Source organism: Clinocottus analis, unplaced genomic scaffold (assembly GCF_023055335.1).
Source record: "Clinocottus analis isolate CAN_PGR_092001 unplaced genomic scaffold, fCliAna1.0.p SCAF_21, whole genome shotgun sequence".
NCBI lineage: Eukaryota > Metazoa > Chordata > Actinopteri > Perciformes > Cottidae > Clinocottus > Clinocottus analis.
In genome coordinates this window covers 1,506,045-1,522,957 of record NW_027175943.1, presented here as the reverse complement: position 1 = coordinate 1,522,957, position 16,913 = coordinate 1,506,045, and the positions used below count along the sequence as shown (strand labels likewise).

General features: G+C 43.5%; 2 protein-coding genes, 1 long non-coding RNA gene and 3 other non-coding genes across 6 annotated transcripts in view; 5 read left to right on the top strand and 1 right to left on the bottom strand.

The window, feature by feature from the left end:
* Positions 1-2,110: 2,110 nt before the first annotated feature.
* Positions 2,111-3,538, bottom strand: LOC137792467 (uncharacterized). Its single transcript, XR_011078101.1, has 4 exons — positions 3,403-3,538; positions 2,839-2,894; positions 2,355-2,717; positions 2,111-2,269 (listed from the first exon to the last, which is right to left on the bottom strand). It is a non-coding gene; the product is annotated as an uncharacterized lncRNA (long non-coding RNA).
* Positions 3,539-6,220: 2,682 nt separating this feature from the next.
* On the top strand, positions 6,221-12,040 carry rps4x (ribosomal protein S4 X-linked). Its single transcript, XM_068587688.1, has 7 exons — positions 6,221-6,299; positions 6,846-6,923; positions 7,825-8,005; positions 9,378-9,475; positions 10,482-10,653; positions 10,743-10,900; positions 11,908-12,040. Exons 1-7 carry the CDS (start codon positions 6,297-6,299, stop codon positions 12,007-12,009), a joined length of 792 nt encoding a protein of 263 aa, XP_068443789.1. The 5' UTR covers positions 6,221-6,296; the 3' UTR covers positions 12,010-12,040.
* On the top strand, positions 8,095-8,172 carry LOC137792712 (small nucleolar RNA SNORD61). The gene has a single exon (XR_011078149.1). It is a non-coding gene; the product is annotated as a small nucleolar RNA SNORD61 (small nucleolar RNA).
* Positions 9,814-9,886, top strand: LOC137792710 (small nucleolar RNA SNORD61). Its single transcript, XR_011078147.1, has one exon. It is a non-coding gene; the product is annotated as a small nucleolar RNA SNORD61 (small nucleolar RNA).
* Positions 10,963-11,035, top strand: LOC137792711 (small nucleolar RNA SNORD61). Its single transcript, XR_011078148.1, has one exon. It is a non-coding gene; the product is annotated as a small nucleolar RNA SNORD61 (small nucleolar RNA).
* A 2,282-nt stretch (positions 12,041-14,322) lies between the features above and the next one.
* nhsl2 (NHS-like 2) overlaps positions 14,323-16,913 on the top strand; it is a 73,066-nt gene continuing 70,475 nt past the window's right edge. Inside the window, exon 1 of the mRNA XM_068587232.1 lies at positions 14,323-14,806. Coding sequence (XP_068443333.1) covers positions 14,524-14,806 — 283 coding nt within the window. The 5' untranslated portion in view covers positions 14,323-14,523. The remainder of the gene's footprint in view (positions 14,807-16,913) is intronic.

Here is a 16,913-nt window from a genome sequence, read left to right as displayed (position 1 = left end):
CCACGAAGACACACAAAACAACTACAGAGACACACAAAACAACTATAGAGACACAAAAGGACCACAATGAGATTAAAAAAGACTACAAAGATACACAAAACAACGACAAAGAGACTGGAATTGTCCACAAAAAAGACACAAAATAACTACTGAGAGACCCAAAAGGACCACAAAGACACACAAAAAAACACAAAGACACACAAAAAGAGACTAAGCAGCTCTACGGTCGATCTGTTGATATTATTCTTAAGGAATTAAAGTGGCCTTCAGATGCCTTCAGGGTCCTTCAGGTGCCTTCAGGGTCCTTCAGGTGCCTTCAGGGTCCTTCAGATGCCTTCAGGGTCCTGACAAATGTTCCACCAAGGCCCATGAGAACCCTACAAGGTTCCTCTCTGCTCTCTGTGATGAAGACTCTGCTCTCTGTGATGAAGACTCTGCTCTCTGTGATGAAGACTCTGCTCTCTGTGATGAAGACTCTGCTCTCTGTGATGAAGACTCTGCTCTCTGTGATGAAGACTCTGCTCTCTGTGATGAAGACTCTGCTCTCTGCACTGATTCATGTGTTTTATTTCATCACTTTACTTTAAAACCTTTGGATTTAAATCAGATTTCTTTTGTTCTTTTTTGTTCCTAATTAAATGAATATTATTCAAAGATGATTTTTTTAAAGCACTTTTTGCTCACCGGCTCTCACTTATGAATATGTAAATGACCCAGATCATATAGAAATGTTTAAAAAGAAGCTTGTATTTTTGTTACTGCTCTGAGTTTTGAGGGATGAATAAATGAAAACTGAGCCGGTGTGAATGTTCTTCATTAAAGGCTAAATGTTCTTTAACTAGAACGTAGAACAGTCTAGTTCCAGGTTTACAGAATAAATGCTGCATATATGTTCAATTAAAGCTGTTTAATAGTTCAAATAGAAAGTTATGGTACAAGGTTTCCCCTGCTGGCCGCCGGTGGTCACTGCACCAACAGCACCAAGAAAATCCACGGCTCCTTAACTCTGTTAATACTGCTTTTATTTGAAGTGTTTAAGAGTTTAAAAACTGTTGGAGTGCTTCATTTAAACCCATGTGAGATGCCATGTGTTATTCATGTATTATAAACTTTATTCCTAATTACTGCTTATAATTAACACTCAGTTGGTATATTGCTATTAAATTACTGTAATTGGAGGCGTCTAAATGATCTATTTCTCCTCATAGTTATAGTGCCAAATGACATTCCTTATATTAAGGAACCTTTTGAAAATTATGAGCAACTCAAAATATAATACAATTTAATTTGGGATTTAAAATAAATCCAAAATTGATTTGAAAAGACAACGATGTGCATCACCGTCTGGTACGCTGCAGCCACTGCCGAGGACGAGAAACCTCACAACCACACTTCACTTACATCACACCTTAAGCACCACCATCTGTTGTCTGCACACTTTTATCTGATACATGGAATATTATGTTGTGTAAAGAAATAGCTGACGGCTGCCCCCTAGTGGCGACACGCTGCTACTGCTGCTGCTTAGTTTAATAAACAGAATCTGGGCTGAGAAACACAGAATAAGAGCTGTAACTTTATCTGGAAAGATTCTCAAGTAAATAGGAATTTATTCACCATATGAACACATCAGTTTAAATATGTGCATTATGAATCATAACAATATCAGTCGGCAGAGGACAGGAGATTAAATGTGATGAATAGCATTAGTGACACTGACATTAGTTATTAATACTGTAGATTATGTTGGATAACGCTTTGTTCGTGCAGGATTACAGCAGCAAACGGGTAAAATGCCCACAAGAGATGTAGTAAAAACAATATAAAAAGTAAAGATGCACAGTAACAATATTATACATACAGACAGAACAATGTGTATTTCTATTGCACCGGTAAAGTGATTAAAGTGTTTTTCTGTAATAAAGATATTTAAAACCAAACCTACAGTCATATGAACTTCATTTAAAACTTCAAAATAGACATTTCATAGTTTTCCTGAAACTTAAACCAGATGTTGAGTCTGTAGTTTCATGACTTGGATCAGTTCGGTTCTACAGAGCTGAGAGTCCTGATGGGTTGTTTCTTTAACACCTTCACGCCTGCACTGAGGTTTCTTCTCTCATTCGTATTTATTCTTCTCAGTAGAATTAGTTAAAGGCCAGAAGAGCTGCTGTCACCAGTCCCAGTGCACAGTAGAAGATGATCCGTGCCCGACTCTCTGGCTGTGGACTTCCTGTCGCTGAAGATGTCGTCTCATGTTCTCCCGCTCCTGCAGAGACCAAACAAATCTGTTTCACTCAAGTGAAGAGAAACAACTTTCACTGGACTGAACGAGTTCTACTGGATCAACCTACCAGAGACACAGAGTCGACATTTCCCAGAGTTTCTCCCATAACTCGTGACCACTTTACATATGTACAGACCCGAGTCAGCGGTCCTGAGTCTGAACACATGAAGTCTGACTCGTCCTTCTGCGAGGACGTCTTCGTCCCACTGGACTCGTCCTGCAAAGTGTTCATCCTGAAACTCTGGGACCTCGACTCCTTGGTGCACATGAAGCAGGGTGAAGGCTTTGAAATGATTTAACTTCTGACAGAAGACATGCATGGAGTTGAGGGAGAGTCCAGTGTTGATGGGGAAGCTCCATTCCAGCGTGATGTTGTGGTTCTCCTTTGCCTGATAGAAGCTCTGTGTCACATTCACTACAAAGGATCCTGCTGAGGAGACAGAGAGGGAGAGACTGGAACATGCAGCCTTTAAACTCCTCTACAGGTCTCTGTGGAGCGTTCAGGGACGCTTCAGAGCTGCAGGGATTTACAAACACACAAGTGAACTCACCACAGACACCGGAGCTGAGGATGAAGAGCAGCAGGATCCTGCAGGTCATCTCGTCCCTGTGAGAGGAGACAGAGGAGGTGTTGGAGAGGTTTACATCTTCAGTCTCCAGCGCTCACAATCCTCCTGATAGTGTTCATCATTCTGCTCATCAACACAACTGATAACACAAAGCCTTGATGCTGATGCAGCAACAACGTGAACTACAACCACAGCAACTTGTTTTTCCTGAAGACGTTTCATTCATAGTCAGATTAAATGAGTATAAACTGCAGTCAGATGTTTCCATACGGCTGCAGAGGTTCAACACTGCAGGAAACAGTCAACGAGTGTCGCAAAAGACGTTCGATCCGTTCTGCGCATGCGCAGGAACGCCGACAAACGGCCCTTTCGCGCGCACGCTGTCCTGTCACTCAACTGCCGCTCACTATGAACTATAACGTTCATAACTGAACAAACCGTCCACATTATTACCCGTAAACATCGTGTCTAATACACCAATCCTCACATAATAAACATGTAGAATAATATTAACATTACGGCACCATGAAGACGTTCATAACTCACCTAAACCGCTAACTTCCTCTCATCAGTTGAACTCAAGAGGGTCCTGAAGTCCATGTGGAGCGGGAGAGAACGACCGAGGAGCAGAAAGAAGACGCGTCGGCTTCACCAGCGGCGTCCCGAGGCCAAAACATTCGGGGCTAAAGCCCCGGATGGTTTTTAATTAATTTAATTTTTTTTTTTTTTTTTTAAAGATCACATTCTCAAACTACACTGTTTTCTCAAAGCATCCCCATGAGATAACCATAGTTTGAGAATGTGATCTTTAAAAAAAAAAGAAAAGATTATTATTATTTATTTATTTTTGAAAATTAATATTTGGGGCTAATTAAAAAACATCCGGGGCTTTAGCCCCGAATGTTTTAGCCTAGGCACGCCACTGGCAGAGACTGTTTAGGGAGCAGGGAGGGAGTGGGTACTTTCAGCGTTGGCCGAGTTAGACAACATCGCTCCAAAAAATTCTAAACTAAAATAATTATTAGAAATACTTAACTTCACTCAATCAAACCCAAACTTTGCACGTAGACTCCTGACATATAGGTTGAAAGACGGCATGCTAACCACTGAGCCACAGTCACCCCATTCTGTGGACTTATTCTGTGTAACTTGTAATAAACGAGTTACAAAGTGAACCGGCAACCGCCTCTCTACCTGTTGGGCGGAGTTCCGGTCACGTGGACCGCCAAGTATAAAACGTGACCTTACTGTTGCGAGCGCCATTTCGACAAAAAAGTTCAAAGGACCAGAGACGTTCACGAGACGTTCATTCGCTCAAAATGAAATACATTAAATTTAACCTGCTTGCCGCGAGACTGGTGCTCACCGCGGCGATGCAGCGCACCGTGAGACGCCAGAACCAACCGGGGACGGACCTGTTTAACGCGGCGATGCGGCGCACCGTGAGACACCAGAACCAACCGAGGACGGACCTGTTTAACGCGGCGATGCGGCTCACCGTGAGACGCCAGGAGCAGATCACTACCACCCCGCCGGCGGGCTCTTTGTGTGAGTACCCTTCATTGACCCATACCCATTGACCATAGTTTAGACAATATTATCAAAGTCTATATATATATATAGGCCCAAACTCAGCCAATCACTACATGCTAAATGCTACATGCTGTGTGCCACATGGCCTTATGCGCCCAGGCCCTACGTAGCATGTGATGCTACACGTGGCACATGTGACCAACTCTTGTGACTCTATCATGCATTATTTGAGAAACATTGCATCACGTCTAATGTGAATCTTGTTTCTTTCCTCTCGTTCTCCCGCCTTTAGACCCAGACGGGACTTGGCCCGATCGAAACATCACAGCAGTGGCGGCGGGGGTTTTGGTGACCGCCATCTTGTATTTTTCTTTGTGACGCCGCTAATGGCTCCGGTGTCAGACATAAATCCTCGTCGCCTTCAAGTTGAAATCTGGCGACATCAAGAGGCCGTTCTCCTGTATGGCTCGAGCAGGAAATGCAAATGTTTTGACTGTTGTCAAAACATTTGCATTTCCTGTTTACGACAATAAAGTATGGATGAACCAAACGAGCCTCTTGTATTACTTCCATGTGTAGCTTGAAAATCATTACTCTTTAATTAATCTTTGGATAATTTAACATTTTTTTGCAGCTTTTAAAGAAGTTTTACCTTTAAACAAATGACAATTAAGTCCTTTGTGTTTCCATTGTGATTTGTCAGCCTTTAATTTAGGAAATAAGTTTGAAAATGAAATGCAGGAAGTGTTAAAGATTTCTTTTTAAGATTTGCATCGATGGACGTCAAAGCGGCGGCTCGTCTTACCGTGTGAGACGGAGACCATGTCCTCTTACGTCCAATGAATCTGCTACTCGGTGACAGGAAAGTCTCATCGTTTAAATCCCAAAAGTTGCTCCAAGCTGCAGGAGGTCATCGACAGGAGGTCATCGACAGGAGGTCATCGACAGGAGGTCATCGAGGTTTGACCCTGAAGAGTTTGTCATGTTCCAGCTTCATTTCTTCATTTAGGACTTGTTTCCTGCACTTTGTCACATCCAAAAGATGCAAAATGTGTGCAGACACACATTTGAGATGAAGTTCCACTTTAGCCCTGCCCTCTCATTTGAATTGTAAACATATTTGCATCTTCGGCTTTTAGGGCGAGGTTCAAAGAAAGAAAATTTCTTGAATTGGCCTTCATATGACATTTTAAAAGGTATACTGCTCTGAATTGTAGGCATTTCCTCCACTATATTTAATTAAAAGCTATATATTTACTTTTCATTTTAAGATCTTACTTCGTGGAACATGCCAAAATTATAAGTGTGAAATCCACTAGTTTTTTATTCAGTATTGAGTTTTGCACATAATGTGATTAATTGCTGTTAATCACAAAATATCATGCGATTAATCAATAAAATGTTGTCATCTTTGCCCAGTACATTTATGTATATATATATATATATATATATATGTATATATATATATATATATATATATATATATATATATATATATATATATATATATATATATATATATATATATATATATAAATAAATACCTGTTATTATTTATTTTATTTTATTTTATCTGTGTGTTTAGCTTAGCTTATTGCATTGGGATGCTGCTAGCATGACAAAAAAAATTCTCCTTGGAGATTAATAAAGTACTTTTCATTCATATATACATAAATGTGCATATATATATATATATATATATATATATATATATATATAATTATAAATGTGTATATCCTCAGCAGTATATGAAGTATTAAATAAAATACGCTACCATCACTGAGTATTGGCGTGACAAAACTTATTATATCGCGACTTTCCGTACTTTTGTCCTTCCCCGTCTGCCGTACTCGGCCTTATCCTCGTAAACCGGAAGCCAGCAGGTCCTTTTCCGCGCAGACTCCAACATGGTGAGCTGTTCCTCCTCACGATTCCTCTCTGAATTAATCGCTAAACATCACTTTCTGCTGTCGTAATATCGCAAACACACACGTGCTGGGTTGAAATCCCGCTTCTTGTTGAATTAACAACGTCTAAATGGTAACCAAAAGTATCTATTCTCGCTCTTTAATTGACGATTTAACAAAATGATCTCGCCCCACTTGTGTTAGCTTTGACCGGGGCCATCTTTTTTTTTTTAGCTCGCTAATTCAACGGGGGAAAACTGTTAAAATGGCTGAAACGTTGCATTTAAATTCGCGGCGTGTAAAGACGTGTGTCCATTTTGTCTCGTAGCGTGTGTCAAAAACGTTATATATTATATAATGCTTTTTAAATCATATGTGCTAACTGTTTAGCTAGGCCGCAGCTAAGCGGCGTCCTGTCCTGCGCCACGTTAGCCGAACCGCGCGGCTCTTCTGCGGGCGCCGGAACTCTGCACCCGCCGCGATAAATACCTCCACGTTTCCCCAAGCTGTTGCTGCGTAACTTACCCGGTTTCCCTGCTCTCTTTGTAGGCAAGAGGACCGAAGAAGCACCTGAAGCGCGTCGCAGCGCCCAAGCACTGGATGCTTGACAAGCTCACTGGAGTTTTTGTAAGTAATTCGTGTTTTTTATCCAGTTTTTAAAGCTGTGTAGCTTGTGTTTCTGTCTGTTGTAATGTTGGATGGTGGTTTTGCATGATGTGATTCACGTGTGAAAGTTTGCTCAGCTTTTACTTTATTGTATGTATTTTGTGCCAGAATCTTTTTAAAAGCACCTTAGCTTCATGTCCAAGATTAAAATATCATATTTAAGTTCAACGTGGTCATAAAACGGCCAATTATTTGAAATGTATTGTAGTAGAAACTTGTGTTTTAGTGAACAGGAGTCATTGTTATATGCACATGTGAATGGCTCTTAAAGTCAGTACAATAACTAGTATTTCTCGTCAATAACTGGGCCGAAATACAGCATTTTGTCGCTTAATGAAGTTGTTTTGTGTCTTTACTGGCTGTATATTACAGGAATATATGTGCAAAACTAGCTTAACGTGCACAAGAGTAGACGTTTCTTTCAAATGTTGGAAATGCATTTTATTTTTCAAATATAACTTAATTGAAATGTAAAATAACCACTTGGTTTGTTCTGTGATTTGAGTTTAATGTGATTGACACAGACGGCGGCCATGTTGGTTTTATAGTAGGATGCATGTGAGGTTCACTTCAATGCTTTTTTGTTAAAACCTGAGTGACGGCTTCTATTTCAACAACTCTCCCCACCCTAAATCTCAAAATAAACCATATAATCATGCAGAATTTTGACTTAAATCCTGAAACTACTTAATCTTTATTTTCTATATACAGTATATCTATCACTGTTGTCATATTTCCACATGCTTTAACATATCCTAATAGGCGTTAATTCCAGAACAAGGTTGTGTATGTGTTGTATAGTCTTCTAACGCATTTCATAATTGTCCTTCGAGATGATAACGCATGTCTTTGTCGTCCTCAGGCTCCTCGTCCCTCCACCGGTCCCCACAAGCTGAGGGAGTGCCTGCCCCTCATCATCTTCCTGAGGAACCGTCTGAAGTACGCCCTGACCGGGGACGAGGTGAAGAAGATCTGCATGCAGAGGTTCATCAAGATCGACGGCAAAGTCCGCACCGACATCACCTACCCCGCCGGGTTCATGGGTGAGTACCGCCGCTGCCATCGGAGCTGTTCAGAGCGCCATCGGCCTTTTTCTTTAGCCGCAGGGTTCAGCTTTTAAAGGGAAGGAGGAGCGGTGACGACCATTTTGGTTTTGATCAGCGATGAGCTGAAACTACACGACCAATTTCCTCTAAGAAGTTCTGAGCTCCAACTCGTCTTTGACTCATTATTTGAATTTGACGTCGCGTTGAATTTGACGTCGCGTTGCTTCTACTTTGGTCGACTACGTTTGAGGTTGAGGAAATATGTCAGTTCATATTCAGATAATCTGGATTTATGATGGAATTTGACGACGAGAAGACAGAGAAAAAAACAGCCATTTTGGACCCAGATGTGATGGTTTGCTGTCAGTTATTTTGTTAAAAGTTTAAAAGTGAGGTTGTGATTATTTAACACCTGTGAGCTCGACCCTCTTGGCTAGTTTAAATGTTTAGTAAAACATCTTTCATTGCTGTCATTCTTCCCCTCTGAAAAACACAATAATTCAGCTTCACTGTCAGTTTCTTTGGTGTAAAAAGCTCTTTTCAAATACAATCCTCAGTGTGTTTTGTATGAAGAGTCTCTCCACGCTTCACTGGAGTAAATTAAACATTTTGCAGTCGTCGCGTTTGATCTCAGACAGAAACGAGTGTCGTCGGCTCTTCAGCGGGAGGTTTAACACTCAGTGTGGAGGTTTTTCATTTGTAACTCCAAGGGACGCCGTCGCAGCACGACGACGCTCCTGTTCCTACTCTCGACACTACAGCCTCTTTTAAATGCATTCTGGAAGCAGTATGAAGTACTTTATCATAACCCACCAATTATATTTGTAACTTTCAGTGGTTTTAAGGCGCCTGCGGGATGAAGAAATAGACAAAAAATGACCCTTGTGATGCCGAGTTATTCCCCATTATCTAGTTTTTGTCTCTGATTAATTGACCAGTTAAACATTTTCCATCCTACAATGTGACAGGATGCTTCTGGTTTCCTCTCTTCTCATCCCAGTATAACAAACTGGCAGCTCGAGGAGAACATGCATGACTAGCGTGGGCTGAACGTTGTCAAATAAGACGAGATGTTGTTGCATAATTGCATATTTGTTAAAGTGCTGTGGGTTAAAGTGAAAAGCCTGAATGCCGTCATGCGTTTGACTTTATTTAGCCGTGTTAGTGGGCGTTAAATGGTTTGAATTGGCACGACGAGACGGCAGAAAGCCAGTGTTGGGTCATGGTGAGGGGACGATATGTTTTAGTGGTTTTATGGCGAATAAACGGACAATTAGGAGTAAAGATGTTTGCTTTAAAAGTGAATTTCCAGTGTGTTTGATGGTTATCCGACTGGTTTTTGGTGCTAAGACTTGTTCTGCTTTTCCAGATGTGATCAGCATCGAGAAGACCGGCGAGCACTTCCGTCTGATCTACGACGTGAAGGGACGCTTCACCGTCCACCGCATCACCGCCGAGGAGGCCAAGGTACGAGCGCCTCGCTGTGTCGAAGTAACGAAGGTTCATCGACGGCTCCTGAGAGACCCGGATGCGTTTAATCGTCATGCGAGGCGAGCTTTAAGGGTTCGCTTTCTGCCTCCTGGTAGAGGAGAATCTCCAGAATCTTTGGTCAAATATCCTCCTCTGTGGGGAGAAACCAGCTTCTGTTATTCGCAGATTTTAATCTTTCTGACGGTCCTCAAACGCATCATTTGCAACAAACTCTCCCATCAGAAAAAGCGTCCAAAGACTAAGCTTGAAATCTCGCCCTAAATAAATAAGTTTGCTTTCCACTTTTCGCAGAATATGTTCTTAACTCAGACGGAGCGATGATGATGTTTTTGGTTTTGATCAGCGATGAAATAAACACGACCAATTCCTCTAAGAAGTTCTGAGCTCCTCCAGAGAATGAAGCTGCACGTGATGTGTATATAAATAAATATATATGTCTTCCTCCTGCGTTAAATCCATACGGCATAGTATTGAGATACTTTGGTCCTCCAATAATAAAATAAATTGCTTCTTCAGCCACTAGATGGAGCTGTAGGTCAAACAAACATGGAGAAAGAAAGAAATTGGGAATGCGGCGCCTGAACTTCCTGTCACTCGTAGTGCCGCTGCTCTTCCTCTCTCTGTCCCCAACGCTCCTCTTCCTCGTGCCCTCCCTATCGGAACTCCTCTTTCTCCTGCCTTCCCTCACACTTTTCTTCCTCATGTCTTCCCTCACGCTCCTCTTCCTCCCTCTGTCCCTCACGCTCCTCTTCCTCCCTCTGTCCCTCACGCTCCTCTTCCTTCCTCCCTCACGCTCCTCTTCTTCCCTCTGTCCCCAACGCTCCTCTTCCTCGTGCCGTCCCTATCGGCACTCTTCCTCCTTCCTCTGTCCGTCACGCTCCTCTTCCTCCCTCTGTCCCTAACCCTCGTCTTCCTCCTGCCTTCCCTCCTCCTCTTCCTCCTCCTGTCCCTAACGCTCCTCACGCTCTTCCTCCTCCCGCAGTACAAGCTGTGCAAGGTGAAGAAGCTGATGATCGGCACCAAGGGCATCCCTCACCTGGTGACTCACGACGCTCGCACCATCCGCTACCCCGACCCTCTGATCAAGGTCAACGACACCATCCGCATCGACCTGGACACCGGCAAGATCACCGACTTCATCAAGTTCGACACCAGTAGGTTCTCCTCGCCGCGAGCCTCCGTTTAAAGAAGGAGAAGGTTGTCTACGTGTTTCCTCACCTGGCCGCTCCTCTTCCTCACTCAGGTAACCTGTGCATGGTGACCGGCGGCGCTAACTTGGGGCGCATCGGCATCATCACCAACAGGGAGCGCCACCCCGGCTCCTTCGACGTGGTGCACGTGAAGGACAGCACCGGGAACAACTTCGCCACCCGGCTGTCCAACATCTTCATCATCGGCAAGGTGAGGAAGAGGAGACGAGAGCGTCCAGAGATCCCAACGAGGGGAACGTTGCGCTAGACGGAGCGGTGATGAGGCTTTTGGTTTTGATCAGCGATGAAACAAAACCTACCAAATCCTCTAAGAAGTTCTGAGCTCCTCCAGAATTAGAAGAGAGTGAAATAAGATCATTTATGTTGTGTATGAAATGCACAATTCATATTTAATGACTCCAAACTCTCCTGGTGCTCTTAAGCTGACGGTTATCTACGTTTTTACACCGCGTGACGCCCAGAATCCTCTTTTTAAAACGGCGAAAAACACACTTTTAGTGGTAATTATTAAGGTTTATTTATGTAAAACACATCAGTTCTCTTTAAAACTAAAGATGTTTTGATAATGTTCAGAAATAAAAGCTTTAAACTGATGTTTATCTCCACTTGAGGAAGTTTTATAACACTACTTGGGTCTGAAATGTCTAACGCAAAGCAGGAAGTCAGTGCCTGAATTACCAAAATAAAACCAAACATTCAGCTATCATTATAGAAGTTTAAAAACACATTTTTAGCACGTTTTTATTATTTTTTAGAACCTTTTTGGGTTCAGATTTGTTTTGTAAATGAGTCTTCATCAGAATGTGTTCGTCTCTTGTAAATTAATCTTCACATTTCAAAATAAAATAACTAGAAATATGAACGTGGATGAATTTAAAGATTAATTAAAGGCTCAATGTGTAGTTTTCCTTCCAAATTCTTGCACAAAATGACAAAAAAGCAGCAAATTCACACGTTTGTAAAGTTAATTAATTCATATTCAATTAAATCTGGGACAAAATTAAATAGTTAATTGAATCCCAATAAGATGAAATGATAAATATTGATCATAACGAGCGCGTGCTGACTCAACTCTCACTGTGAGGTTAACGAAACGCTGAAATCCTCCTGTAGTTTGTGTGGAGACGACCTGACAGTGTTCCTGTGACATCAATGTGTGTGTTTCTTGTGTCTAATGTGTATATTTGTGCGTCTCAGGGCAACAAGCCCTGGGTGTCTCTCCCTCGGGGGAAGGGCATCCGTCTCACCATCGCTGAGGAGAGAGACAAGCGGCTGGCGGCGAAGCAAGGCAGCAGCTAGACGCAGAACGGCCAATAAAATATTTACTAAACGCTCTGCGTCTGCGTCAGTTCATGACACACACACACAGACACACACACACACAGCCACTATCTCAATAAAACACAATTTTTCTTGAAAAACTTAAATTTGAGAGACTATTTCTTTCTGATGTTTAATTTACTGGATATTAAAAAACAACTACAAATAATTCAGGATTAATTGTCTTAAAGAGAATCTTTTATAAATTACATTTATTTTTAATGTTTTATTTTGAAACGGTGCCACAATCTGAATAAAAAAACATTTGTTTTATAAAAAATATTTTTTGGGCTTTCTGACTTTTTTATTTAAACTAAATATTAATTAAATAAAAATATAATTTAGGATTAATTTAAGGAGTAATTTAGTTGATGGTCATCTTGAATAAATGAAATAAGGTTTAATAACTTGACTATCTTTCACCTGGAGGCGGTCTTTCCTTCTTCCTTCCTTCCTCCTTAATCCCTCCATCCCGCACGCCTCCATCTGTTCTCTTAAGTCCTCTTTCCTCTCTAATCCCTTTCCTTCCTTCTGTCTCCTTGTTTGTTTATTTGCATCCTTTCACTTTGCTTTTTGTCCTTCCTTCCTCCTGCTCCCTCGTTTCCTCGTCCGTCCTTACCTCATCCTCCACACCTTTTCCTCCTCTGCTCCCTTGCTTTTCTCAGTTTCCTCTTCAGTCCCGCTCCCTTCCTCCTCCATTGAGTCCTAGCATCCTTCCTTCAAGCCTCTACGTCTCAATGTGTCCTCCCTTCCTTCCTTTACCTTCTGCAACATTTATTTTTTATCAGTCCTGCTGCAACCTCTCCATCATCCTCTCCTCCTTCCTCTCATTAGTTCCTTCCTCTTCCATCCTCTCGCTCTTTCTCACACACACATCCCTCCATCTCTGTGTTCTGACTTCAGTACCGGTCCATATGGTGACTGCTGGGAAACCGTCTGCTCTGCAGAAACCTGGCTACACACACTCACACTCACACTCTGGTTCTGGCCCGTGTGTGTGTGTGTTGCCCTTTTCCCCCGTGACTTCCATTTCCAACCCCGCCTCTCAAAACACATGATTCATACCAACACACTGTGTGTGTGTGTGTGTGTGTGTGTGTGTGTGTGAAATGCTTTGTTAATCAAGGGGCGGCGATGTCCTGGTGAAACAAATTAAATTAAGATTTTTCAATTCGAGGAGGAGGAAGATGATGTTTCTAATCGATCCTTCATGTGATTGGCTGTCGAGCTGGTTGTCATGAGCGACGGCGAGAGTGATGTAATGCTGCTGCACACACACACACACACACACACACACACACACACACACACACACACACACAATTGAGTCGTGTTTCAATTGTGTCAAAAAGGAAGTTTATGTTGAAATTCCTTCTCTCTCTCTCTCTCTCTGTCTCTCTGTCTCTCTCTCTCTCTCTCTCTCTCTCTCTCTCTCTCTCTCTCTCATTCTCTCTCTTTTTTCCTCCTCCCTCTCAGAACAAAAACATGGAGGAGTTTAAGTTCACAGGGAGGGGTTTGTTTCTGAAGGGGCCCCGAGGTCTGAGGACCAGATGTGCTGCTTGAGGGGGGAGGAAGAGGAGGGGAGGAAGAGGAGGAAGAGGGGGTTACAAGCTCCAGAGAAAGTAGGGAGAAAGAGTTTCAGTAAAGTTTCTGCAGGAGGAGATCCGTCCTTTAGGAAAGGAAACAAGGATTTAGGGGATTCCTCATGGCCACGCCCCCAAAACGCCTCAACTCTAATGATTGTTGTTGACCTGTCACTCACCTTGTAGCCCCGCCCCTAAAGCCCTTCAATATGAGCGAGACTTCAGATACAGTATAGTTCTTCTTCTCCCTCCTCATCCTCTTTTCTCCTCCTCCTCCTCCTCCTCTTCCTCCTCAGGGAAACACCAGACTGTTGCGCCTCATGTCGTCTCGTCAAGTCGAGCAGACTGAGATCTACATCCGGGTTGTTTAGCTACAAAATAAAAGCCTGTATGGAAGAAAATATAGAAAGATGCACAGCAACAAAATCACACAGCACAGAATATAGTTTGTATTATATATATATATATATATATATATATATATATATATATATATATTACACAAACGTGTCACGTGTCAGTGAATCGAATAAAATTAAGATTATTAAGAATACAAAAACGTACAAATTCGGGCTTTTATTTTTTAAAAGCCAAACCGGAAGTGCAGCCTGTAACATTATGGCTGGCTTGACATCGATGTGCAGCGCAGCTGAGTCTCTCCTCTCCAAAAACTCAGTCACACACACTCTCTCACACGCACACACACTCTCTCTCTCTCACACACGCACGCGCTCTCTCAGTCTAAAACACAATGCGGGCGCGCGGCGCGCACCTCGCTCCTCAGCTCTCCGGCGGCGCGTCTGATGTGTGTTATGGATCCAGAAGGAGCGCGGGAACATAACTTCACCGTGTGCGGAGTTTGTTGTTGTTGTTGTTGTTGTGGTGGTGTTGTTGTTGTGAGGACTACGTCATGCCTTTCTGCAAGCGGACGATACTTCCGAAGGACGTGTGCAAGCCCTCCGGCGCGCGCCCGCGGCCGCCGGGGGGCTTCGGGGAGCTGGCGGACGTGTGCGGCTTCAGCCTCGGCTCCGCGCTGCGGCAGCTCGCGGACCTGTCCCGCCACGCGCTGGACCTCCTGCGCGAGCTGGAGGTCCAGCTGGGGGCCGCGTGCCGCCGCGGGGACGCGCTGGAGGGCCGAGTGAGCCGGCTCCAGAGGCGCGTCACCGCGATGGTCAGCAAGCCGCCGACGAGAGGTAAGGGACACACACACACACACACACACACTTTTTTTTTTACACACACGTTTGTGGTTTTGTGACTCAACTTGACAACACAACTAATACAACAATCCTCCAAAAGGTGCGCGCGCTGCGCGTCCCCAGAGTGGCTCTGGTGTCAGTGATTATTATTGGATGGTTTTGTTATTGTCAGCTGGCGGGATGTCTGTTTGCGTTCACTTGCTGCAGGAAATATGAGACTTTTTCCTTCTTTTTCTTGCACACAAACGCAGAAAAGTGATTTAAATCAGTTTAAAAAGTGGGATTTTTCTATGCCAGCAAATTAAAGTGTCAGTGTGACGTTGAGATCACATGATCATGTCAATAACTATTGTATGGTTGAGTTGTGGGGTTTAAAACTTATAAATATTATATTTCTGACCGGTTAACTTCTTGCGAGAGAGGCTTTTCCCCCTGAGGAGATTACGTGATGCCCCTGAACGCAGCACGCGGTGTGAACACATGTCCAGCGTTTAGCAGGTAGCCAGGACACGCCCACCTCCACCTGCAGCGCAGGCGATGCCGCCCAGATGCATGATGGGAGTTTCACGACCTGTTTTAACTCTGCAAACTTTGCACGAAACTTCAACTTCAGTCGCACGACGACTTTCCTCCCTTTTGTTTGCTCCAAGAGATGATGAGGCTGACGGCTGTGTGCGTGTGTGTGTGTGTGTGCGTGCGTGTGTGTGTGTGTGTGTGTGTGTGTGTGTGTGTGTGTGTGTGTGCGTGTGTGTGTGATATGAGAGAAAGTCCCTCTAAACACAGACCAGATGTAGAGCTGGAATGAGGAGAGGAAGAGAGATAAAACAAAACGAAGCGTCTTTTAGTTTACTTTAACGAGAGGGACGTGTGTGTGTGTGTGTGTGTGTGTGTGTGTGTGTGTGTGTGTGTGTGTGTGTGTGTCCTCTATATCCTGTGTGGGTTCTGACTAACAATGTGGGCCGAAGCAAGCGGCTGCAGAATCAATAGAGACACATGGGCCTTCATAATCATCATCATCATCTTCATCATCAGCCAGTCGCTTGTTGTATTGTTGTATTATATTTATATAGTTTCTTTATATAAGTGCACGTGTTTCAGTTGTCTCCTAGCAACAACATGACGTTCAATTTTCAAGTCATCCATGTTCATACTTCTCTCTTCTTCGTTGGTGCCGAGTGACACCTGTTGTTGTTGTTGTTGTTGTTGTGGTGAAGGTGTTTGTGCATCGGGTCGCAGGTTTTAGAGGAGAGAGGAGCTCAAACTGTACCGATGAAACAGACACACCACGCCCCCTTCTATTGACCACGCCCCCTCTCCCCCATGGACATGGGATGACCACGCCCCCTTCTGTTGACCACGCCCCCTTACCCCACCTGCCAAGGAAAAGAATGAAAGTCGGTCAGAGGCTGAAACACATGATCCTGGAGGAAGAGAGTTGAGGAGGAAGAAGAGAGTTGAGGAGGAAGAAGAGAGAGAGGAGGAGGATGATGAGGAGGAGGAGGAGCCGCATGATGAAGAGCAAGAGGAGGTAGTCAGTGAGCAGGTTTCTCAGCAGACTTCAGGGTTTTGGTCTCTGTAGTATCACAAGTATGTGAGGGGGAACGGAGGTCATGTTTTCTTTTGGGGCCTCCTCCCTCCTTCTCTCTCTCCCTCCCTTCTTCCCTCCCTCCTTCCCTTACCTTCCTACTTCCCTCCTCGTCTCCTCCTCCCTCAGTGCAGTGTGGGAACCGCTTCACTAAACTGCAATGAAAACCTAATGGTTGATGGAGAGAGAGAGAGGCTTTAACTCTCTCTCTCTCTCTCTCTCTCTCTCTCTCTCTCTGTGTGTGTGTGTGTCGTGTCTCCTCACTGTTTGTCCCGCTCTCCAGCTGTGAGCTGTAATCTTTCTTTTTCTAATATAGCCACCGATATGTCACACACACACACACACACACACACACACACACACACACACACACACACACACACACACATTTTGCTGAGTTTATAGTCTAGAGAATATAATTAAACGTGCATTAATCTCATGGAGCAGAAAGAGAGATGGGAGGATCATCAGGAGGAGAGATGCCTGCTCAACATGTTCATTAAAGTTGACCTTTGA